We start from the raw sequence: 16795 nt of genomic DNA on the forward strand, positions 1-16795 counted from the left end.
TTTGCTCTATATCGTGACATCCCCCCATGGCCCCCGGTGCAGGGTGAGGGGCTGCAGCGCTTTGGGCAGCGCAGCCGCTTACTCTCCACCTCCATGTGCCCCCAACACGGATCCCTCCTTGCTCAGTCCTGCGGAGGGATGCTCCGTGTTGGGAAGTGATAACTCAGCCGCATTTGCAAAACAACTTTCCTCTTGTTTATGACATAATGATCCATTGATCGTGGGTAATGTTGCGTGCCCGCCGCCGCAGCCGTGCGAGCAGCGCTCCCCTGGCACCCGCAGGGGCTCGGGCAGGCGCCGGCACCGCGGCCCTAACCACAGAGCGCCTCTTGGCTCTGGCAGCCCAGAGCTCCCACGAGGCTGAGGTGTGGGGCTGGTGCCCCACATCCCACCCACACCCCCCACGTCCTCCCCATGTCCTGGCCTCTCTCCCACGGGAGCGGGACCTGCTGCTTCCCTTTCATCCCGCCTCGCTGCGGCCAGGCCTGACATCATTCCCTGCGCCGCGATGACTATGCGAGGCCTCCAGCTCTCTGGAAGCTGGTGCTGCCGTGGCTTGTACAGGGGAGCACCTCCCGGGAACACCCCTGGGCCGCAGCCGGCCGGGATCACAGCACCGGAGCGCGGCACGTGCAAACCACAGGGACCGGCAAAGCCGGATGGATGGTGCTGGGAGCTGGTCAGCGCCAGGTCCCGGCATCGCCCCGGTGCTGCAGCCACCACGGCAGAGACAGGCCTGTGCTGGGTGTTTGTGGAAACCAAGACAAGGAGCAGCGATGGGGGAGCCACACTGGATCCATCCCCTGGGATGTGGTACCCAGCTGCGGGTAGGGCCACCAGCACACGGAGCCAGGGCTGGGAACCAGGTCCCAGCCTCACTGCCCTGCCTGGCCCATGGCAAGAGCGTGGCACCACATCGGCGGCTGCGCTGGGGAGGAAGGACAAGCTCATCTTCCCTGTTAGGGACAGCCCCAGCAATGAGGGGGCCCCAGTACCTCCCAGTGCTGCATCACTTGGGGCTCAACGGCGGGGGTCGAGCCATGGCAGGGACAGGATGAGTGTTGGGGTGGGCAGCAGCCCATATAGGGTGGGCAGAACCTCATATAGGGTGGGCAGGACCCCATATAGGGTGGGCAGAACCTCATATAGGGTGGGCAGAATCACATATAGGGTGAGCAGAACCCCATATAGGGTGGGCAGAACCCCATATAGGGTGGGCAGAACCTCATATAGGGTGGGCAGAATCATATATAGCATCGTCAGCAGCCCGTGCAGATTGGTGCCCACCCACAGCAGCACCATGGGTGCCAGCAGTGCCGTACACGTGCCTGCGGTCACAGCCGCACTGCCCGGTGTGTGCCAGGCAGGGACCGCCCCCCAATGCCCGGAACGGGGCCAATGCTCTCAGTTCACACGACAAAGGTGAAGTCATTTCACACCATTCCCGACACCATCGGTGGCACAAGGCAGGAGGGGCCGGGCAGAGGCCGCTGAGCTCGTGACCAGGGGTTTATGGCTTCTCGTCCAGGAGTAAAGGCCGCGGTGACGTGTGGTGCTGGCTGCGTGCAGCCCGGCAGGTAGGCACGGCCCAACGCCAGAGCCGCGTCCCCGGGGCTGCCCGGCCACGCCAGGCCCTTTCGTTTGGCCGGAGAGCGGGATGCTCCCAGCCCTGCCTGGGCACCACCGATGCCACCATGGGCTGATGCAAAGGGACGGTCCAGCTGTGCCCAGCGCCGTGCCCAGCCCTGTGTGGAAGCCCCCCCCCAGCACCGCAGGAGGCTCCTGGCTGGCCCATTGCCACGCTGCACCTTGCCTGAGGGCACGGAGCCCAGCGGCCGGTCCCCACTGAGCAGGAAACGTGCCATGCACACACCGGAGAGCGGTGCCAAGGTCGAGGCGAGAAGCGGGAGGGATGTCGCAAGCAGAGCTCACGGTGTCACACCGTGCCAGGGCGGCCATGGGTCCCCTGCTCCCCAACACGATGCACCCCAAAACGGCTTTGGGCTCCCCAAACCACCACACTGTGAGCTGCCGGCACAGCCCTGTGCCACGACAGGGGCTGTGCTGGTCCCCACAGCCGGGCTTGGTCCTTTGGTGATGCAGCCAGACCCTGCACCCATCGCCCCAGGGGCAGAGGCTGGTGACACCCATGGATGGGGGGTGGGGGGTCTGCAGTGGGGCCAGGCCTGCAGGAGCAGGGAGGGGGGGACGTGGGGAGCCCGGCGCCTGCCGGCAGCACCCAGGACCCGTCTGACGGGTTCTCCGGCTCTTCCCGCACCGGGACAAGCCTGGGCCGGCGGGACACGGAGCCACCGCCCAGCAGCGCCGCTGCCGGGGGGGGGGGAGAGGCCGCCCCAGCGCCATGGTGAGGGGAGCCCCCCATGTCCCACCTTGCCTTATGGGGCACCGGGCCCCCCCAGCCCAGTGGGCTGCTCCCCGGCACTGCTGGGGCCATGGGGCGCTGGCCGCAGGGCTGGGTGCACCCCACTGCTCCCAGTGACACCCCCTTCGGTGTGAGCCCAGCCCCAGGGAACCCTCTCCCCTCACAGCCCCTTCCCTCTGGTGCTGGAGACACTGGGGGGGTTTAGGGGTGTCCCCATGTCCCAGAGCCATTGCACAGCATGTGCCACGTGCCCCCAGCAGAGCCAGAGGTGCTGGGGGGGGACAATGTGGGGAGTCCCATGGGGCTCCCGGGCACATTGAGGTGCCGGCCTATGGCCACTCGCCCCGTGCAGCCGGTGAGGATGGTGAAGAGGTGATGAAGACTCTCCTGCACCCATTTCTCCCCAGCCATCGCTCCCCAGGGGCCCGTGCCCAGTGTCCTGCCCATGGCCACACACTGCCCTTACCTGCAGGCTGTGTCCATGCTTCCATCTGCAGGCAGCACCCATTCCCGGCTGGATGCTCCGTACCTCAGGGGCAATGTGGTGCCCCCCATGTGCCAGAGGCACTGAGCCCATGGTGATGGCACCCGCTCCCGTGTGCCACGACGTGACAGGGGGTGGTTTTTTTATCCTTTTATTAGGTTTTGTAATAGACTAAGAGCAGAATATGAAAATCACCAGCCAAAGCACTTGAAAAAAAGGTTCAGACTGTTTGTTTTTTTTGTTCTGTTTCGGTTTCTTTTGTCCCCAAAAAGTGTCTGTGCGTTTGCATAGGTCGGGTCTTCACGGAAGACGAGGAAAATCCAACACGTTCGACTATGTACAAGCCAGCCTGGGGCCAGCGCCGCTGCCTATGGTACAGTGTAGATATATCTCTATAGTCGCTCTCTGTACAGTATGTATAGACTCTATATAGGTATGTACAGGCTGCCCGGCCGCGGGGGCCCCGGCCCTGGGCACCAGCAGGACGGTGTCGGTGGCCGGTGCAGCACCGAGCCACATCCCTGCAGATGCGGCCGCATCCATCAGGAAGGGTGGAAGCGCCAGCCGGGATCGGCCCCTGCCCCACGGGCGGCTCTGTGGGCAGGGGGCGGTGGTGCGGAGGGGACGGGGGTCCCGGGGGTCCCCGCTGGCTCTCAGCAGGCTGGGGGGCCCCCGTTGTCACCGGGAGCTAGGAGGCCAGCAGCGTCATGAGGAAGAGAGCGGCGGCCACGGCCAAGGGCAAGTGTTCCCGCTTGGGGCTGGTGCCGCTGATGCTCTTCTCCAGCTTGGGCATCTCCGGGTTGAAGTTGTCTGTGGGGAAGGAAGAAGAGCAACAAGAGGGTGAGAGTGGCATTGGGGCGGCCCCAAACCCCTCACCCCATGGCTGGGGCGGCCCCACGGGTGGCGGTGGCAAGGGGGGGGACACACACACACACGGCGCGGTGGGGCCGGGGGCTCTGCTGGACTCACCCAGGTCCTCGATCTTCACCTCGGGCCGCAGGGTGAACTGCGGCAGGGTGGGCACCGGCTTCTCCCCGGCGTGCGACGCTGCAAGAAGGAGACAGGGATGGGGACGGGGACTGGGATGGGGACGGGGATGGGGACCATGCTCCCGGCCGCCTTGTGCCACAGCGCCCCCCGGGGGGGAGCCACCGCCCCCCGCAGCCCCCGGGCACTTACTGGAGGCGCAGCACACGAACACCTTCATCTTGAGGCAGGCGCGGCGGTGGTTGTGCGTCGGGGTGGCTGCAAGGACAGAGCGGGCTGGGGGGGCTCCGCCGCGGGCGGCCCCAGCCCCGGGCACCCGCGGGGGGGGGGCGCTGGGATGGGGTATGGGGGGGGCTGGCCCTGCCTGAGGTGAGCCCTGGGCTGGGGGGCAGGCAGCAGCTTCATCCAGCACCCCCTGGAGTTAAACCTGCAGCAGCGCCCTGCACCCCCAACACCCCCATCCTGCACCAGCACCCCCCAACCCACCCATCGTGCACCAGCACCCCCTGAAACCCCAATCCTGCACCAGCACCACCCAACACCCCAATTCTGCACTAGCACCCCCAAAACCTCCCCATCCTGCACCAGCACCCCTCAGCACCCCAATTCTGCATTAGCACAAGCCAGCACCCCAATCCTACACCAGCACTCCCCAACACCCCCATCCTACATCAGCACCCCTCAGCATCCTCATCCTGCACCAGCACCCTACAGCACCCCACAGCACCCCAATTCTGCACCAGCACACCTCAGTACCCCAATTCTGCTCCCCCACACCCTCATCTCTCCCCATGCCCCATCTCACCGCTGCATCACGACCCCCCCGCACACCCCCCAACTCTCCCCACACCCCCATCCCTGAGCCCGAGGCACCCACTCCAGGGGTACCGGTGGGGGGTTTGGCGTGGGGGGTCCTGGCTGGGATGGGGATGCAGAAGGGCCCATGTGGGTGCTGGGGGGTTGCTGGGGTGGGGGGGATACGTACAGATGTAGTAGTACTCCTGCCCGGCGCGGAACTCGTAGCCCAGCGAGAAGGCGCTGTACCGCTGGAACTTCTCCGAGAACTTGATGGGGCTGTGGGGCGCGTGGGACCGGTTGCACTCCCAGCGCTTGAAGCCCTGGCTGGTGTTGCAGGTGCGGTACCCCTCTGCGTTCACCATGTAGAGCACGTACTGCTCCAGCCGGTGCTCGGGCACCGAGGCGTTGTAGTGTGGGCAGTAGATGTCCAGGTAGTCATTGACGTTCACTTGCACCGTGTAGCCCTCCCGCCGCAGGCTGCAAGGGGACAGGGGGGGCAGCGGTCAGGGACACCCCCCTGTACCTTCCCGAATGCTATGTCCCCCTCCTCAAAAGGGACACAGACGCTGGAGAAGGGGCAGGTCCCAGAGCGAGGAGCCCAGGGGGATGCTCAACCTCTACCTGGAGCGCCCGACACAGTGGGATCCTTCAGCCCCGTGGACCCGCATATGGCATCACCGGCTCAGGGGGGCACGGGTGCTGCTGGGGATGATGCTATGGGTGCCACATGCAGGGTGCAAGACAACAGGCACAGGAGGCAGTGCTGCTGTGTCCTGCCGGGAACATGCCGGCAGCATCAAGGAGGGGACAGACACAGCAGGACAGACAGACAGACCCAGCCATGGCGATGGGCACCGGGGTCCCACAGGCATTGGGCACCCTGTGGGATGCGGCTCCCGGTCTTCACCGCACAGCCCTGGGTGCGGTGGGTCCTCGGTGTTCCCCAGCCCCACCACGGCCCCGGCCCCGCCACGCGCCGCAGCTCAGAGAGAGGATTTCTCACCCCGCTCCGGCTAATCCCGTTAGTTCGTTAATGCCATAAAGGGTGGCCCTGGGGGAGCCTCATTTACATTGATTAGGAGCAGCAATCCCCTCAGATCCACTCAGGAGAGGCTCTGCTGGCTCCTAATCCGCAGCCGATGGAGATCCCGGCTGCGGTAATCCCCGCTGCCACGCTGACCCGCTGCTCCTGCCAATTAATTACAGCTCTGCCCCGAGCTGCCGCGGCAGCACCAGCCCTCACTCCATTGCCCAGCTCACCCGCTGCCCCCCACGGCCCCGCTGCATTGGGGGTCCCTCACTCGGCAGCACCCCAGCACGTGTGGATCCCTGCGGTGCATCGCTCCGGCTCGGGACCCCTTTCCCCACTTGTCACAGGATCATGGAATGGGTTGGGTTGGAAAGGACCACAAGCTCCTCCAGCTCCAGCCCCTGCCACGGGCAGGGACACCTTCCACTAGAGCAGGTTGCTCCAAGCCCCTGTGTCCAACCTGGCCTTGAACACTGCCAGGGATGGGGCAGCCACAGCTTCTCTGGGCACCCTGTGCCAGCGCCTCAGCACCCTCACAGGGAAGAGCTTCTGCCTTATCTCCAACCTGAACTTGCCCTGTTTCAGTTTGAACCCATCACCCCTTGTCCTATCGCTCCAGTCCCTGATGGAGGTCCCCCTCCAGCATCCTTGTAGCCCCCTTCAGACACTGGAAGCTGCTCTGAGGTCTCCACGCAGCTTCTCTTCTCCAGGCTCAGTGTTCTCAGCCTGTCACAGCCCGTCCCCACTGGTCAGAGCAAATCCAGGTCTGCAAATGCAGCACTTGGGGTCCCCTCACCCCACGGAGGGGTCCCCTCACCCCACGGAGGGGTCCCGGCCCCCCCCCACCCGGGAGCGAAGCCGGCTGCCAGGGCTGGGCAGGCAGCGGGCAGGGCTGCGTGTGCAGACGCCGCACCCAGCACCAGCGCCCCTGGCACTGTTTGGGGAGCCCCGGCACCCCGCCAGTGCCGCGTCACCCAGCGCCGGGCACAGGGAACCAAAGGGGGACCCGGTGTCTGCCGGCAGAGGGGGGACCCAGGCAGCGGTGGCCATGGGGGGGTCCCGCGGCCCTCATGACCTATGGGGCAGGGAGCCCCACGTGGCACCTCCCGCGCCACGCAGCCGCTATCCCAGCACCCGGCGGGCAACTCCTGCGCCAGCGAGGTGCTGAGGCAGCCACCCTTGCTCAGCAGCGGGGCGCCGGGACCTTTCATCTTCCGCCTTTGATGTGGTGAGGAGAGGAGGGGGGAGAAAAAGGCTTGTTATTAAAGAAATGGCCCCGAGGACCAAATCGCAATTAACTCCATGCAGGATGCAGGGCCGGGACGCCGGCGCACCCCACACCGGGGCCAGCGCCCACCATGGCTGTGCCATGGGAGCGAAGGGCCGGAGGAAGCGCATCCCCAGGTCTCTGTGCCCGCAGGATTGACACCTTGGTCCATCTCCCACCCTGTCCCGTGGTGCTGGGATCCCCTCCTTCCCCTGCAGCACCCAGCACTGGGGCACCCCAACCCCTGGGACTCCACACTGGGGCTCATTAAGAATGTGGCTCCTGGTAAACAGCCTCGCTAATGAGCGCTGCCCCATTGGTGCGCCTCATTGGACCGGGGCCCTCCAGCACCACTGCAAAGGGGCACGGGGCACCCCAGATGGGGATCAGGAGCCCTGCTCCCTATGGCAATGAGCCCCATGGGAGCTCACAGGCATCAGAGCATTGGCACCAGCTGGGGGGGGGGGATGGTGCAGGAGAATGGCCCCAAATGGGTAGAACCAGGGGCTCTGGAAGCAACTTTGGCCACAACACCGTGTCCCTGCCACGCTCGGCTCCTGAACCGCGGGCGCAGAGCAGCACCCACAGAGCTGCGTGTCCCCAATGTCATCCCCCAGAGCACCCTCAGCTCTGCCTGCAGCACTGCCCGGCAGCACAGGGCAGGAAGCGCCAGCGACAGGCGACCTGTGTGAGGATGGACACCCCCCGTCCTGCGGGGGCCGCAGTGCAGTGCCCGAAGGGTTAAGTGCAGGAGCGGAGCGGGCAGCATCACTTCTGCACGACTGCGTTTTTAGAGCAGGGCTTTGCAAAGGCAGTGGTACCTTCCAGCAGCCTGTCGGCGCTGGGCAGATGGATGTCCCCTGGCAGCACCGTCCCGAGCACGGGCTGGGCTCGGCGCCCACCGGCCCCGCACCGGCGGGACCCCGGCTACCTGGCGCTTCACAGCCACCGCTGAGCTCGGGCGGCCGCTCCGCTCCCACCCGCTGCCATACGCCCGTGCGGAGCGCCGCTGCGCTGCCGGCAGCGCCTGGTGCACTGCAGCACGCCCCGGCGGCGGCGGCGGCGGCACCGGGGCACCAGACCCCTGCCAGGACCCCCGCGCCACGGAGACTCATCCCCACGGTACGGGAAAGGCCTGGAAGGGGGCACAACCAGAGCCGGGCTCAGCACCCCACGTTGATGTGCGACTGATGTGGGTGAGGGCGCGGTACCCCCCAGCACTGAGGTGCCAGCGCGGACACCCCCTCCCAGCCCAGCTTGGCCTCTTTGTTTGGCTCCGGCAGCGTCGCCCTTTTGGCACATCCGGGGCGCATCGATCAGAAGGGAACAAAAAAGTGCCGTTGATTTATGTGGTCCCGTTCCAGCGCGGCCGCGAGAGGTGGAGGCGCATCCGCCGCCGCGGCCCGTCCATCGGGACAGACGGACCGGGCTCAGCCTGGCGCCCCCCCCCTCCCCAGCCCCGGCCCTCCCCACGCAGCAGCGCTGCACAGTCACGGCGCCCAGACGGCCGCGCACACGCGTGTGCAGACAGTGCCTGCGCCGCAGCCCACGCGCACGGGTGGCACGGTGCCACGGCACGGACCGCCAGGCCCCCCCGGCACAGCCACCAAAGGCATCGTCACTGGCACACCGTGTCCCCGCGGCCACCTCCCTGCTCCGGGAATTGGAGATGGGGGATGCGGCACCAGGCACTGTGGGGCCATGAGGCTGTGCCCACTGTGGGGTGGGGGGCACAGCCCTCATCAAGTACCCCGGGACCCCCAGCACTGCCCCCAGGTACCCACACACTCCCCATCCCTATTGACAGCCACACGATCCCTTTAATCCCTGCTAAAGCCCGGACCTTCCTGCTTTGCTAACAAGATCAATGAGGTTTCTAATTGGGTTTTAATTAAACCATCAATCTGCAGCCAGTGACTCAATTACCAGCCTGGGCAGGAGCAGGTGGCCCCGGCCCTGTTGCACCCCAGGACAGCCCCCATGGTCTCACCCCATGGGATGCCATGGCCCCTTCTCCCATGGGAACGCCACGGGCCCTGGCAGCGTTGACAGATCTCGGTGCTGCCCGGTGCAGTGGCCCATGGCACCCCCAGCACCGCAGCCGGCACCCATGGGTGGCAGGGGGCTCTGTACCCCATGGGGACAAGCCTGAAGAGCACAGCCATGAGGTGGGGGGTAGCAGCTGATGAGCATCGAGCTGATGCGGTGGAGGGATGCAGCAGGGCACAGCCCTAATGTCAAGGTCCAGCCCCAGTGTCCACAGAGGAAGCAGCGATTTGGGTCCCCCCAGACCTTCCCAGGGTCCCCCAGCGGGTGCAGAGTGGGGCCGCGGCTCCTCTCCTGGGCCAGACACTCCCTGGGCAGCGGCAGCTCCACACAAGAGCTCTCAAGAGCTGGCTCTGGCTCTCACCGCCTGCAACACAGACTCATCCAGACAAAACCTGGGAGCGTGGCGGCGGCACCAGCAGCTCTCGGGGGGCCACACATGATATCGAGGCCTCCCTGAGCACCAATGGGCCCTAATCCCCCTGCCTTAGCCATGCACCAGCACCCTGTGCACCCCCCTGCCACAGCGCCCCACTCTGCACCCCCATGGCACTGGGTGCCAGGAGGCCTCAGGCACCCAAAACAGAACCAGGGTCACAGTGTGGCTCCTCTCTGGGGGGCTCTTGGGGGCTGCAGCAGTGGGAGGGGGAGTCGGCCATGCCTGTGCCAACACATGGGGACGAACCTCCATCCCTTCCTTGGCACCTGGGACACCCAACAGGCATTCCACCGGCACATGAGGGCCTGGCTTGGCTGGGGACACCCCTCGGGTGGGGATCCCTCAGCCTCACACCATGGGGCACCCCAGAAATGCATGTTCTCATGCCTAGGGATGCCGCCCTCCTCAACGCCAGCGCTGGGGCAAAGGCTGCCTACACCTTTGCCCTCTGTGCTGCGGTGCCTGTTCCCAGTAGGATTTGGGAACAGAGGGCAGGGACCGGCCGAGGACCATCCCATGCCCCCAGGGCTCACTCGCTGCCACCGGCAGAGGCAACAGGACAGACAGAAAGTGCAGCCGGACCAACAACCTGACCAAGCAGGAGCAGAGACACCAGATCCCGCCTTCACACCTCCCCGGAGCAAACCGGCTTGTGAGGGGTGCGCTGCGTGCTCCATGGCCCTCCCCGGCCCCCCAGCACCACCGTTGTCCCCCAAAGCACCGCTGCGACCATGGTGGTCTCCATGGGGCAGCCCATTGCTGATGGGAGCCGCAGCGGGAGATGCCATCAATTTGTGGGGTGCCCATCGCAGCCTCCAAGGAGCACCCGCAGCCGAGCCTGCGGCATCCCCCGTCCCCAGAGAGCCCCATGGGGCCACGCTGGGCTGGTTTATTGCTGGGATTGCAGCGAGGTTGCTGGGATTTGCCGGCTGCGGCCCAGGGAGCCTCATTCCCCCCATAATTTATCTAATCCAGACACTTTGCTGCGCGGCTGTAATTGCGGGCGAGCTGCCGTGCTGCCTAACAATAAATATCAGCTCCGGAGTCCCTGGGACACGTCTCTGCCGCAGCCGCCCCCACCGCGTCGCCCGTGCCCTGAGCCGGACGCTCGCAGCCGCCGCGCCAGAGACGTGTGCACAGCGGGTGCGGGTGTCTGGCTGCGACACCCCACATCTGCACCCTGTGTCCCCTCCCGGGGCAGCGCTGGGTCACGGCGCATGGCTCCGGTGATGGGGTGGGGAGAGGATGCCCCTCGGTCTCAGTCATGGCAGGGTGATGGCACCCGCCAACGCCCCGGCAATGTCACGGTGAGGGGATGAGGCCATGGGTGAGAGGGTGCGGGTGGAGGAGCGGGGTGCAGGGGGATGCCGAAGCGTGGCCAAGCACCTCGCCATTGTGCTGCGCCTCGGCACGTCGCACACACGCACGATTTATGGGGCCCAAGCTTCCGCCTGGAGACACAACCTCAATGGGAGGGGAAGGAGCTGCAGGGAGGGGGACACACACACACACACACACACGTCCCCTCATCACACAAAGGGGTGCAGGGCGGGGGGAGCCCATGGTACCCTCAGCACACCCCGGTACCGGGGGATGCTCGGCTGGGTGTGAGGCCCCGCCACGCCCTCGCACCGGCATGGGAATGGGAGACGGGTTCAGTTCCAGCTCCAGCTCCCCGTGGACCCACCGAGCACCCGCGGTCCCCCCTCCCGGCCCAGCCCTGCCCATCGCACCCCACACCCCGCGTCAGCCCCATCGCATCCCCCCACAGCCGGGAGACCCCCGGGAAAGGGGGGGAGGGGAGCAGGGGGCGAGGGCAGGGCGCAGCCCCGGTACCGGGCACGAGGGCGGTGCCGGGGGTCCGGGGCCACCAACCGGCTCCCTCCCGGCGGCGGTTCCCACAACACCTCCGCCCGCCCCCCCCGCCACCCCCGCAACGGGAGCCTCCGGCCCCGCCGCCCTCTGCTGCCTCCCAGGGATGACCCGGGCGGGCGGCGGGTACCTGCCGGCCCCCCCCCCGCGGTGCCGCCGCTGCCGCTCCCGCACCCAGACAGGCGGGGGGCGCGTCTGGCGGCGTGAGCGCCGCACCGAGACCCCCTGCGAGGTCCGCCGCACCGAGGCGGGGGGACACGGACCCAGTCGTGCTCTTCCCGCGGTGCCCCGGTGCCCACCGCGGGGCGGGTCAGCGCCGTCGGGGAGGGGTAGGGGGGGCTCAGCCCCCCGGTGCCACCGACCTACCCGCGCCGGGAGCCGCCGAGCCCAGCCCCGGGGACCCGACCCGCCGCCACCGCAGGTCGGGTCGGTCCGGCCGGGCGGCTGCCGCCTCCCCGGTGCGGTCCCCGCCTCCGCGGGCAGGGCGAGGTGCGCTGGGCCGGGAGCGGCAGCGCACCGGCACTGGGGGGCCCGGCAGCCCCGCCCGCACGGGGGCGCCGCGCCGACACCGACACCGGGGGGTCCCGCAGTCCCGGTGCGCCCCCCCCCGACCGTCCGCCCCCCGCCGCCGCCGCCGCCGCCGCCGCCCCCCCCCGCTCCGCCGCTGCGCGCATCCTTCAGCGCGATCGCTGCGTGCCCCCGCCGCGTCCTTCCCGGCGGCGCCCCCCGGCCCCGGGGACACCCCCCACCTTACACCGCCTCCCAGTACCGGTCCCGGCGGCCTCCCCCCGCGCCCGCCCCGCACTCACTGCGGGTTGGAGCTGTTCCAGTGCACGGCGTGCCGGTTGCCCAGGGCCCCCGGTGGCCCCCGGCCCGGCAGCAGCAGCAGCAGCGGGAGCAGGGGCAGGAGCGCGGGCAGCCGAGCAGCCATCCTGCCGCCGCCGCGGAGCCCCGCCGCGATCCCGATGAATGGAGAACGGAGCCGGAGCCGCCCGCGCCCCGCGCCCCCGGCGCCCAGCTCCGCCCCGCGCGCACCCGCCGCCGCCGCGCCCCCGCGCGCGCGCCCGTCGCCGCCCCGGGCCCGCCTGCACCGGCACCGGGCACCGACAGCGGGCATCGGGCACCGGGGCCGCGTCCCACGATCTCACTGGGGTCAGGTGCCACCGGGGTCTTACCAGGACCCCAAGGATGGGGGCATCAGGGATGCTCCTACTGACATTGGGGTCTCACTGGGACCCCTGCAGGTGCGGGGACCAGGACCGGGTCCCACCGGGATCAGATGCCATGGGGTCTTAACAGGACCCCAGGGGTGGGGGCACAGGCACTCGATCTCACTGACATTGGGGTCTCACTGGGACCCCCAGAGCTACAGACATCAGTGCCAGGTTCCATTGACATTGGGGTCTCACTGGGACCCCCAGAGCTACGGACATCAGTGCCAGGTCCCACTGACACTGGGGTCTCACCGGGACCCCTGCAGGTGGGGGCACCAGCACTAGGTCCCACTGACATTGGGGTCACCCCAGGTAGGAGCAGTGGGGCTCCCATGGGTCCATGTGCCTGGGGGGATCAGTGCCCAGAGGGTTCTTGCAGTGCTGCTGCCAGCACCATGGGGGTCACACATGCCCGGGGAAGGGTGGGCACCCATCCATTCACCACTGGCACAGGGCCAGCATGCCGGGGTGCCGGCGGAGCAACAGCCACAGCGCCAGGTTCTCCAACTGCCTCATCCCGCCCCAGGAGCCTGCATGTGCCCAAGCACCCACCCATGGGGCCTGTTCCCTGGCTCTGTCCCACACCCCACCTTGTTTTCCCCCCAAGGATCAATGGCGCAGAGGTACCCCGGGAGCCATGGGGCTGGTGGGTTCTCTTGGGGTGCCAGTCCCCACTGGGGACTCCATCCAGGAGGGGATGGAGCTGGATCCCCTAGCAACTGCAGCGCGGCACCGCCCGGCGGTCCCATGTGCCAAGTGATCCACGCCCCGGCACATGTGTGCGCACACGAGCAGGCACACGCAGCTCACCGGGACCTGCCCCATGGGAGCACCGGCACCGGCCCCATGGGCCCTGCTCCGGTTGGATTTGGCAGCACCGGGAGCTTGCAAATGAAACCAGGAGGGAGGCATCGAGCCAGGGCTGAGCTGGCTCATGGTCGAACACCACGTCCTGGGTCCCCGTGTCCCCACTGCCTGGTGTGGTGGCTCCGAGGCCTGGGCAAGTGACACGCTGTAGCTGCCCAGTGCCATGGTCATGGGGGTTTCTGGCTCCCCAAAACTGCAGGGGAGCTCGGGACCCCTTGAGGCCCCTTTTTGTGCTCCCTAAACCCCCTTTGGGTATGCGGATGCTGCCCCTGCCCATGGAGAAACATGAGGATGGTGGTGGCCAGGGTCTTGCTGAGGCTCTGTCGCTCTTCCTCAGCCTCATGGGGACCCAGCACCACTGATGCTGTACCACAGCCCCATCCGTGCCAGTGGCACTGGGGGCCCAAACCCCCACCGGAGCCCTGCCAGGAAGGGGGAAGGGGCTGGCAAAAGGGCCCTGAGGACCAAAAAAAGCCTCTTATTAATTATTCATCTGGAGAAGTGAATTGAAGAAAACACAACCCATGGAAAAGGGCCTGGGGGGGGGAGGTGGGGGGTGTGGGGTGCACTGAGGGGGTGTGTAAGGGCCGGGGCACCGGGGGCTTGTGGTAATGCTGGTCCCTCCCGATGCACCCCCAGGGCTGGGGCATCCCGGGGGGGCTGCGCACCTCTGGAAGGGCCTCGGCAGCACCGCACTGCCACCATGGAAACGCCGTGGCTCGGCAAACCCATGGCAACACACACCTCCACATGGAAACCCCCCCGCTCATGGCAACGCGTGTGCCGCCGCCAGCACCCGCACGCAGCCGCGCGCACCCCGCAGCGCCAGGGCACCCTGGTGTGTGGGGCCATGGCGGGATGCACCCGGTGCTCCCGCGGGGATGCTGGTGACCGAAATCACCCTGTGCGCACATGCATGTGGGTGCTGGCAACCCCTGGGGCTTGGCGATACCAAGGAGGCTGGGATGGGTTTGCTGACCACAGCATCCATGGTGGGGACACTGCAGCCGGGTGGCTTTGCTCCCAGGAGTACATGAGAGGCTTCAAGCAGCGCTTGAGCACGAAGCAGCTCTGGTGCCCCCCATCTCCATCCCCCTGTGCAGGACCAGCAGGTCTCTGCTTCAAAGCAGGGGAGACCCAACCAAAGCACCGGTCGGGGCGGTGGGCACGGGGGACCTGCTCTGGTTAATATTTAACCGCGGCTTCCTGTGACAGCATGTCGCAACCGCAGAGCAGAGCCGGCATTCAATAAATCATCGCGCCGGGCTGGGAGCCGGGGGGGGGGGGGGGCAGCGCCCAGCGGAGCGAGAGGGGGAGCCCATAAATAATTCATTAAATAAATAAACATGGCGAGAGGAGGAGGCAGGAGCGGAGCCGAGAGCGCGGCCAACGCGGGCATCAAATATTCACCAGCCGCACCTCCACGGTCCTGAATGCCTGAGCTCCGGGCTCCCGACCTGTGCTGGCACGTGACCGGCTGGACACGGCAAGAACATGCTAATGGCACGCGGAGCCGAGCCGCAGGGACACGGCACACGGGGCAGGGAGCAGCGCCAGAGCATCCGCATGGAGCCCCTGGCTCCTGCCGGCTCCTCCTGGCAGCACTTAGTGCCCATGGGCAGCCCCGTGCTGGTGCATCGGCTGCCCCCCTGCCATGGAGCACACGGATGGGCTCGCAGCCACCCCACTCCTCGCTGCCCCTTCCCTTCCGTATCCCTGTGTTGGTCTTTAAATTTGAATGAAGGCCTCACGGATGGTCGCGCCACGTCAGCATCTTGGTGAGCATCGGGTGAGTGGTACCCCGGTGCTGAGCCCCCCGCACCCAGGCAGAGCCCAAACCTCCTGGGGCAGGGCTTGGCGCGATGGCAGCGTGATCCAGGGTGAGGGTGCAGCACAGGGGGGGTGAGGATGGGTGGCAGCACCGCCGGCCACCTCCTTATTGAGCCCTGGGTCCAGCCAGAGCGGCCTCATGCTGGGGGAGTGGAGGTGGGTATGGGGGGGAGTCGTTAATTAGCACCTCAGAGCTGATTGATGTGGAGCAGAGGAGGGTTCATGGCCAGCACGGAGCCGGGTGGCGGTGCCGGAGCAGAGGAAATCAGCTTCCTCACAGGGCTGGTTCATGGCACTGGGGCTGCTCCCGCTGCCCGGCGGGGAGGAAGCCGCAGGATCCCTGCCCTGGGTGCCCGGCGCCTGCTTGCCGGAAGCCTGGCTCCGCCGTGCCACATCCCTGGGCACGCAGCGGTGCCGGGTGGGAAGCACCGGCGTCCAGCTCCTCGAGGTTCCCACGCCACCCCGGCACACGGCTGTGCCACAAGCGGGTAACCCTCAGGCCACCGCGCTGCGAGGCACTAGCAGCACCGCACCGTGCTCACTACCCAGCAGCCCATGGCACAGTGGGTGCCCCACTGGGGTGCCAGGGTCCCGGTTGCCCCCTTTGCTGCATCTTGCGCCGGTGGTGGGGGCTACCTGGCAGGCAGCGCCTGAGTCAGCAGCTGGCACCGAGTGACTCAGCCAGCTCCTCTCCTCTCCTCCCGCATGGAAAACCTCCCTCCCGGCCTCAAGATCACTCCAATACGAGCCATCGGTGGCAGCCCCGGCCTCGCTGCCCCCTCTCAGCCCCTCCTGCTACGGCACGGCCATGGCAAGGATGGGTGCAAGGGCTGTGACAGGAGGGAACCATCCAGTGTGGGCAGGGTGAGCCCTGGCACCCGGCCCTGCTGCAGCACAGCTCCATAGGGAAGGGACAAGGACACGGAGCTGGGGATGCAGCCACCGGGACCAGCACTTGGCTCCCCACTGGCCACCCCTTGTCCCCTGCACTGGCCAAAGCTGCAGAGGCTGCAGTAGGCACCGCCTAGGGGGGTGCCCAGCACCCATCAGACCCAAGCAGGCAGCGATGGGCAGGGTGGTGATGGAGAAGCCAACCAGGGGACTGATGGCATGTGTGGCTGTGCCATGAGGAGCCATAAACACCCTGCACTGAGCCGCAGGAGCACCCGAGCGCAAGGTGGGCCCCCGCAAGGGACCTGCCCTCACCCGGTAAGCCCGGCACCAGTTCTGGTACAGGGTGGTGGTGCCGGAGCCCGCACCAGCCCCACTCCAGCCTTGCTGGCACATCCCCGCAGCCGCCCGCTGCCGGTGCCTAAGTGACATTAATCCGATTGAGGGGTGACAGGCAGCATCAATATCCTGCTCCCGCCGTCCATAGATCACACCACAATCAGCATCTGCAGCCGCCAGGACCGGGAGCACTGGCGGAGGTGGAAGGGGGTGACATGGGGGGTGCCAGGCTGGGAGTGATGGGGTGGGTCCACGCTGTGACCTGCCCCGGGTTGTCCCTGTGCTCCTGCAGGCGATGGCCTCGAGCACTGCCAGGGATGGGGCAGCCACAGCTTCTCTGGGCACCCT

General features: G+C 67.2%; 1 protein-coding gene across 2 annotated transcripts; it reads right to left on the reverse strand.

Annotated features, from left to right (window-relative positions):
* Nucleotides 1–3002: 3002 nt before the first annotated feature.
* EFNA3 (ephrin A3) lies at nucleotides 3003–12340 on the reverse strand. 2 transcript variants are annotated; one of them, XM_030473754.1, is made up of 5 exons: nucleotides 12116–12340; nucleotides 4840–5129; nucleotides 4047–4112; nucleotides 3837–3914; nucleotides 3003–3677 (listed from the first exon to the last, which is right to left on the reverse strand). In XM_030473754.1, exons 1-5 carry the CDS (start codon nucleotides 12235–12237, stop codon nucleotides 3556–3558), a joined length of 678 nt encoding a protein of 225 aa, XP_030329614.1. In that variant the 5' UTR covers nucleotides 12238–12340; the 3' UTR covers nucleotides 3003–3555. The 2 variants fall into 2 exon arrangements, with proteins under 2 accessions (XP_030329614.1, XP_030329615.1); XM_030473755.1 differs by lacking the exon at nucleotides 3837–3914 and having other exon boundaries at nucleotides 12116–12316.
* Between the last annotated feature and the right edge of the window lie 4455 nt (nucleotides 12341–16795).

Source organism: Strigops habroptila, chromosome 22 (assembly GCF_004027225.2).
Source record: "Strigops habroptila isolate Jane chromosome 22, bStrHab1.2.pri, whole genome shotgun sequence".
Taxonomy (NCBI): domain Eukaryota; kingdom Metazoa; phylum Chordata; class Aves; order Psittaciformes; family Psittacidae; genus Strigops; species Strigops habroptila.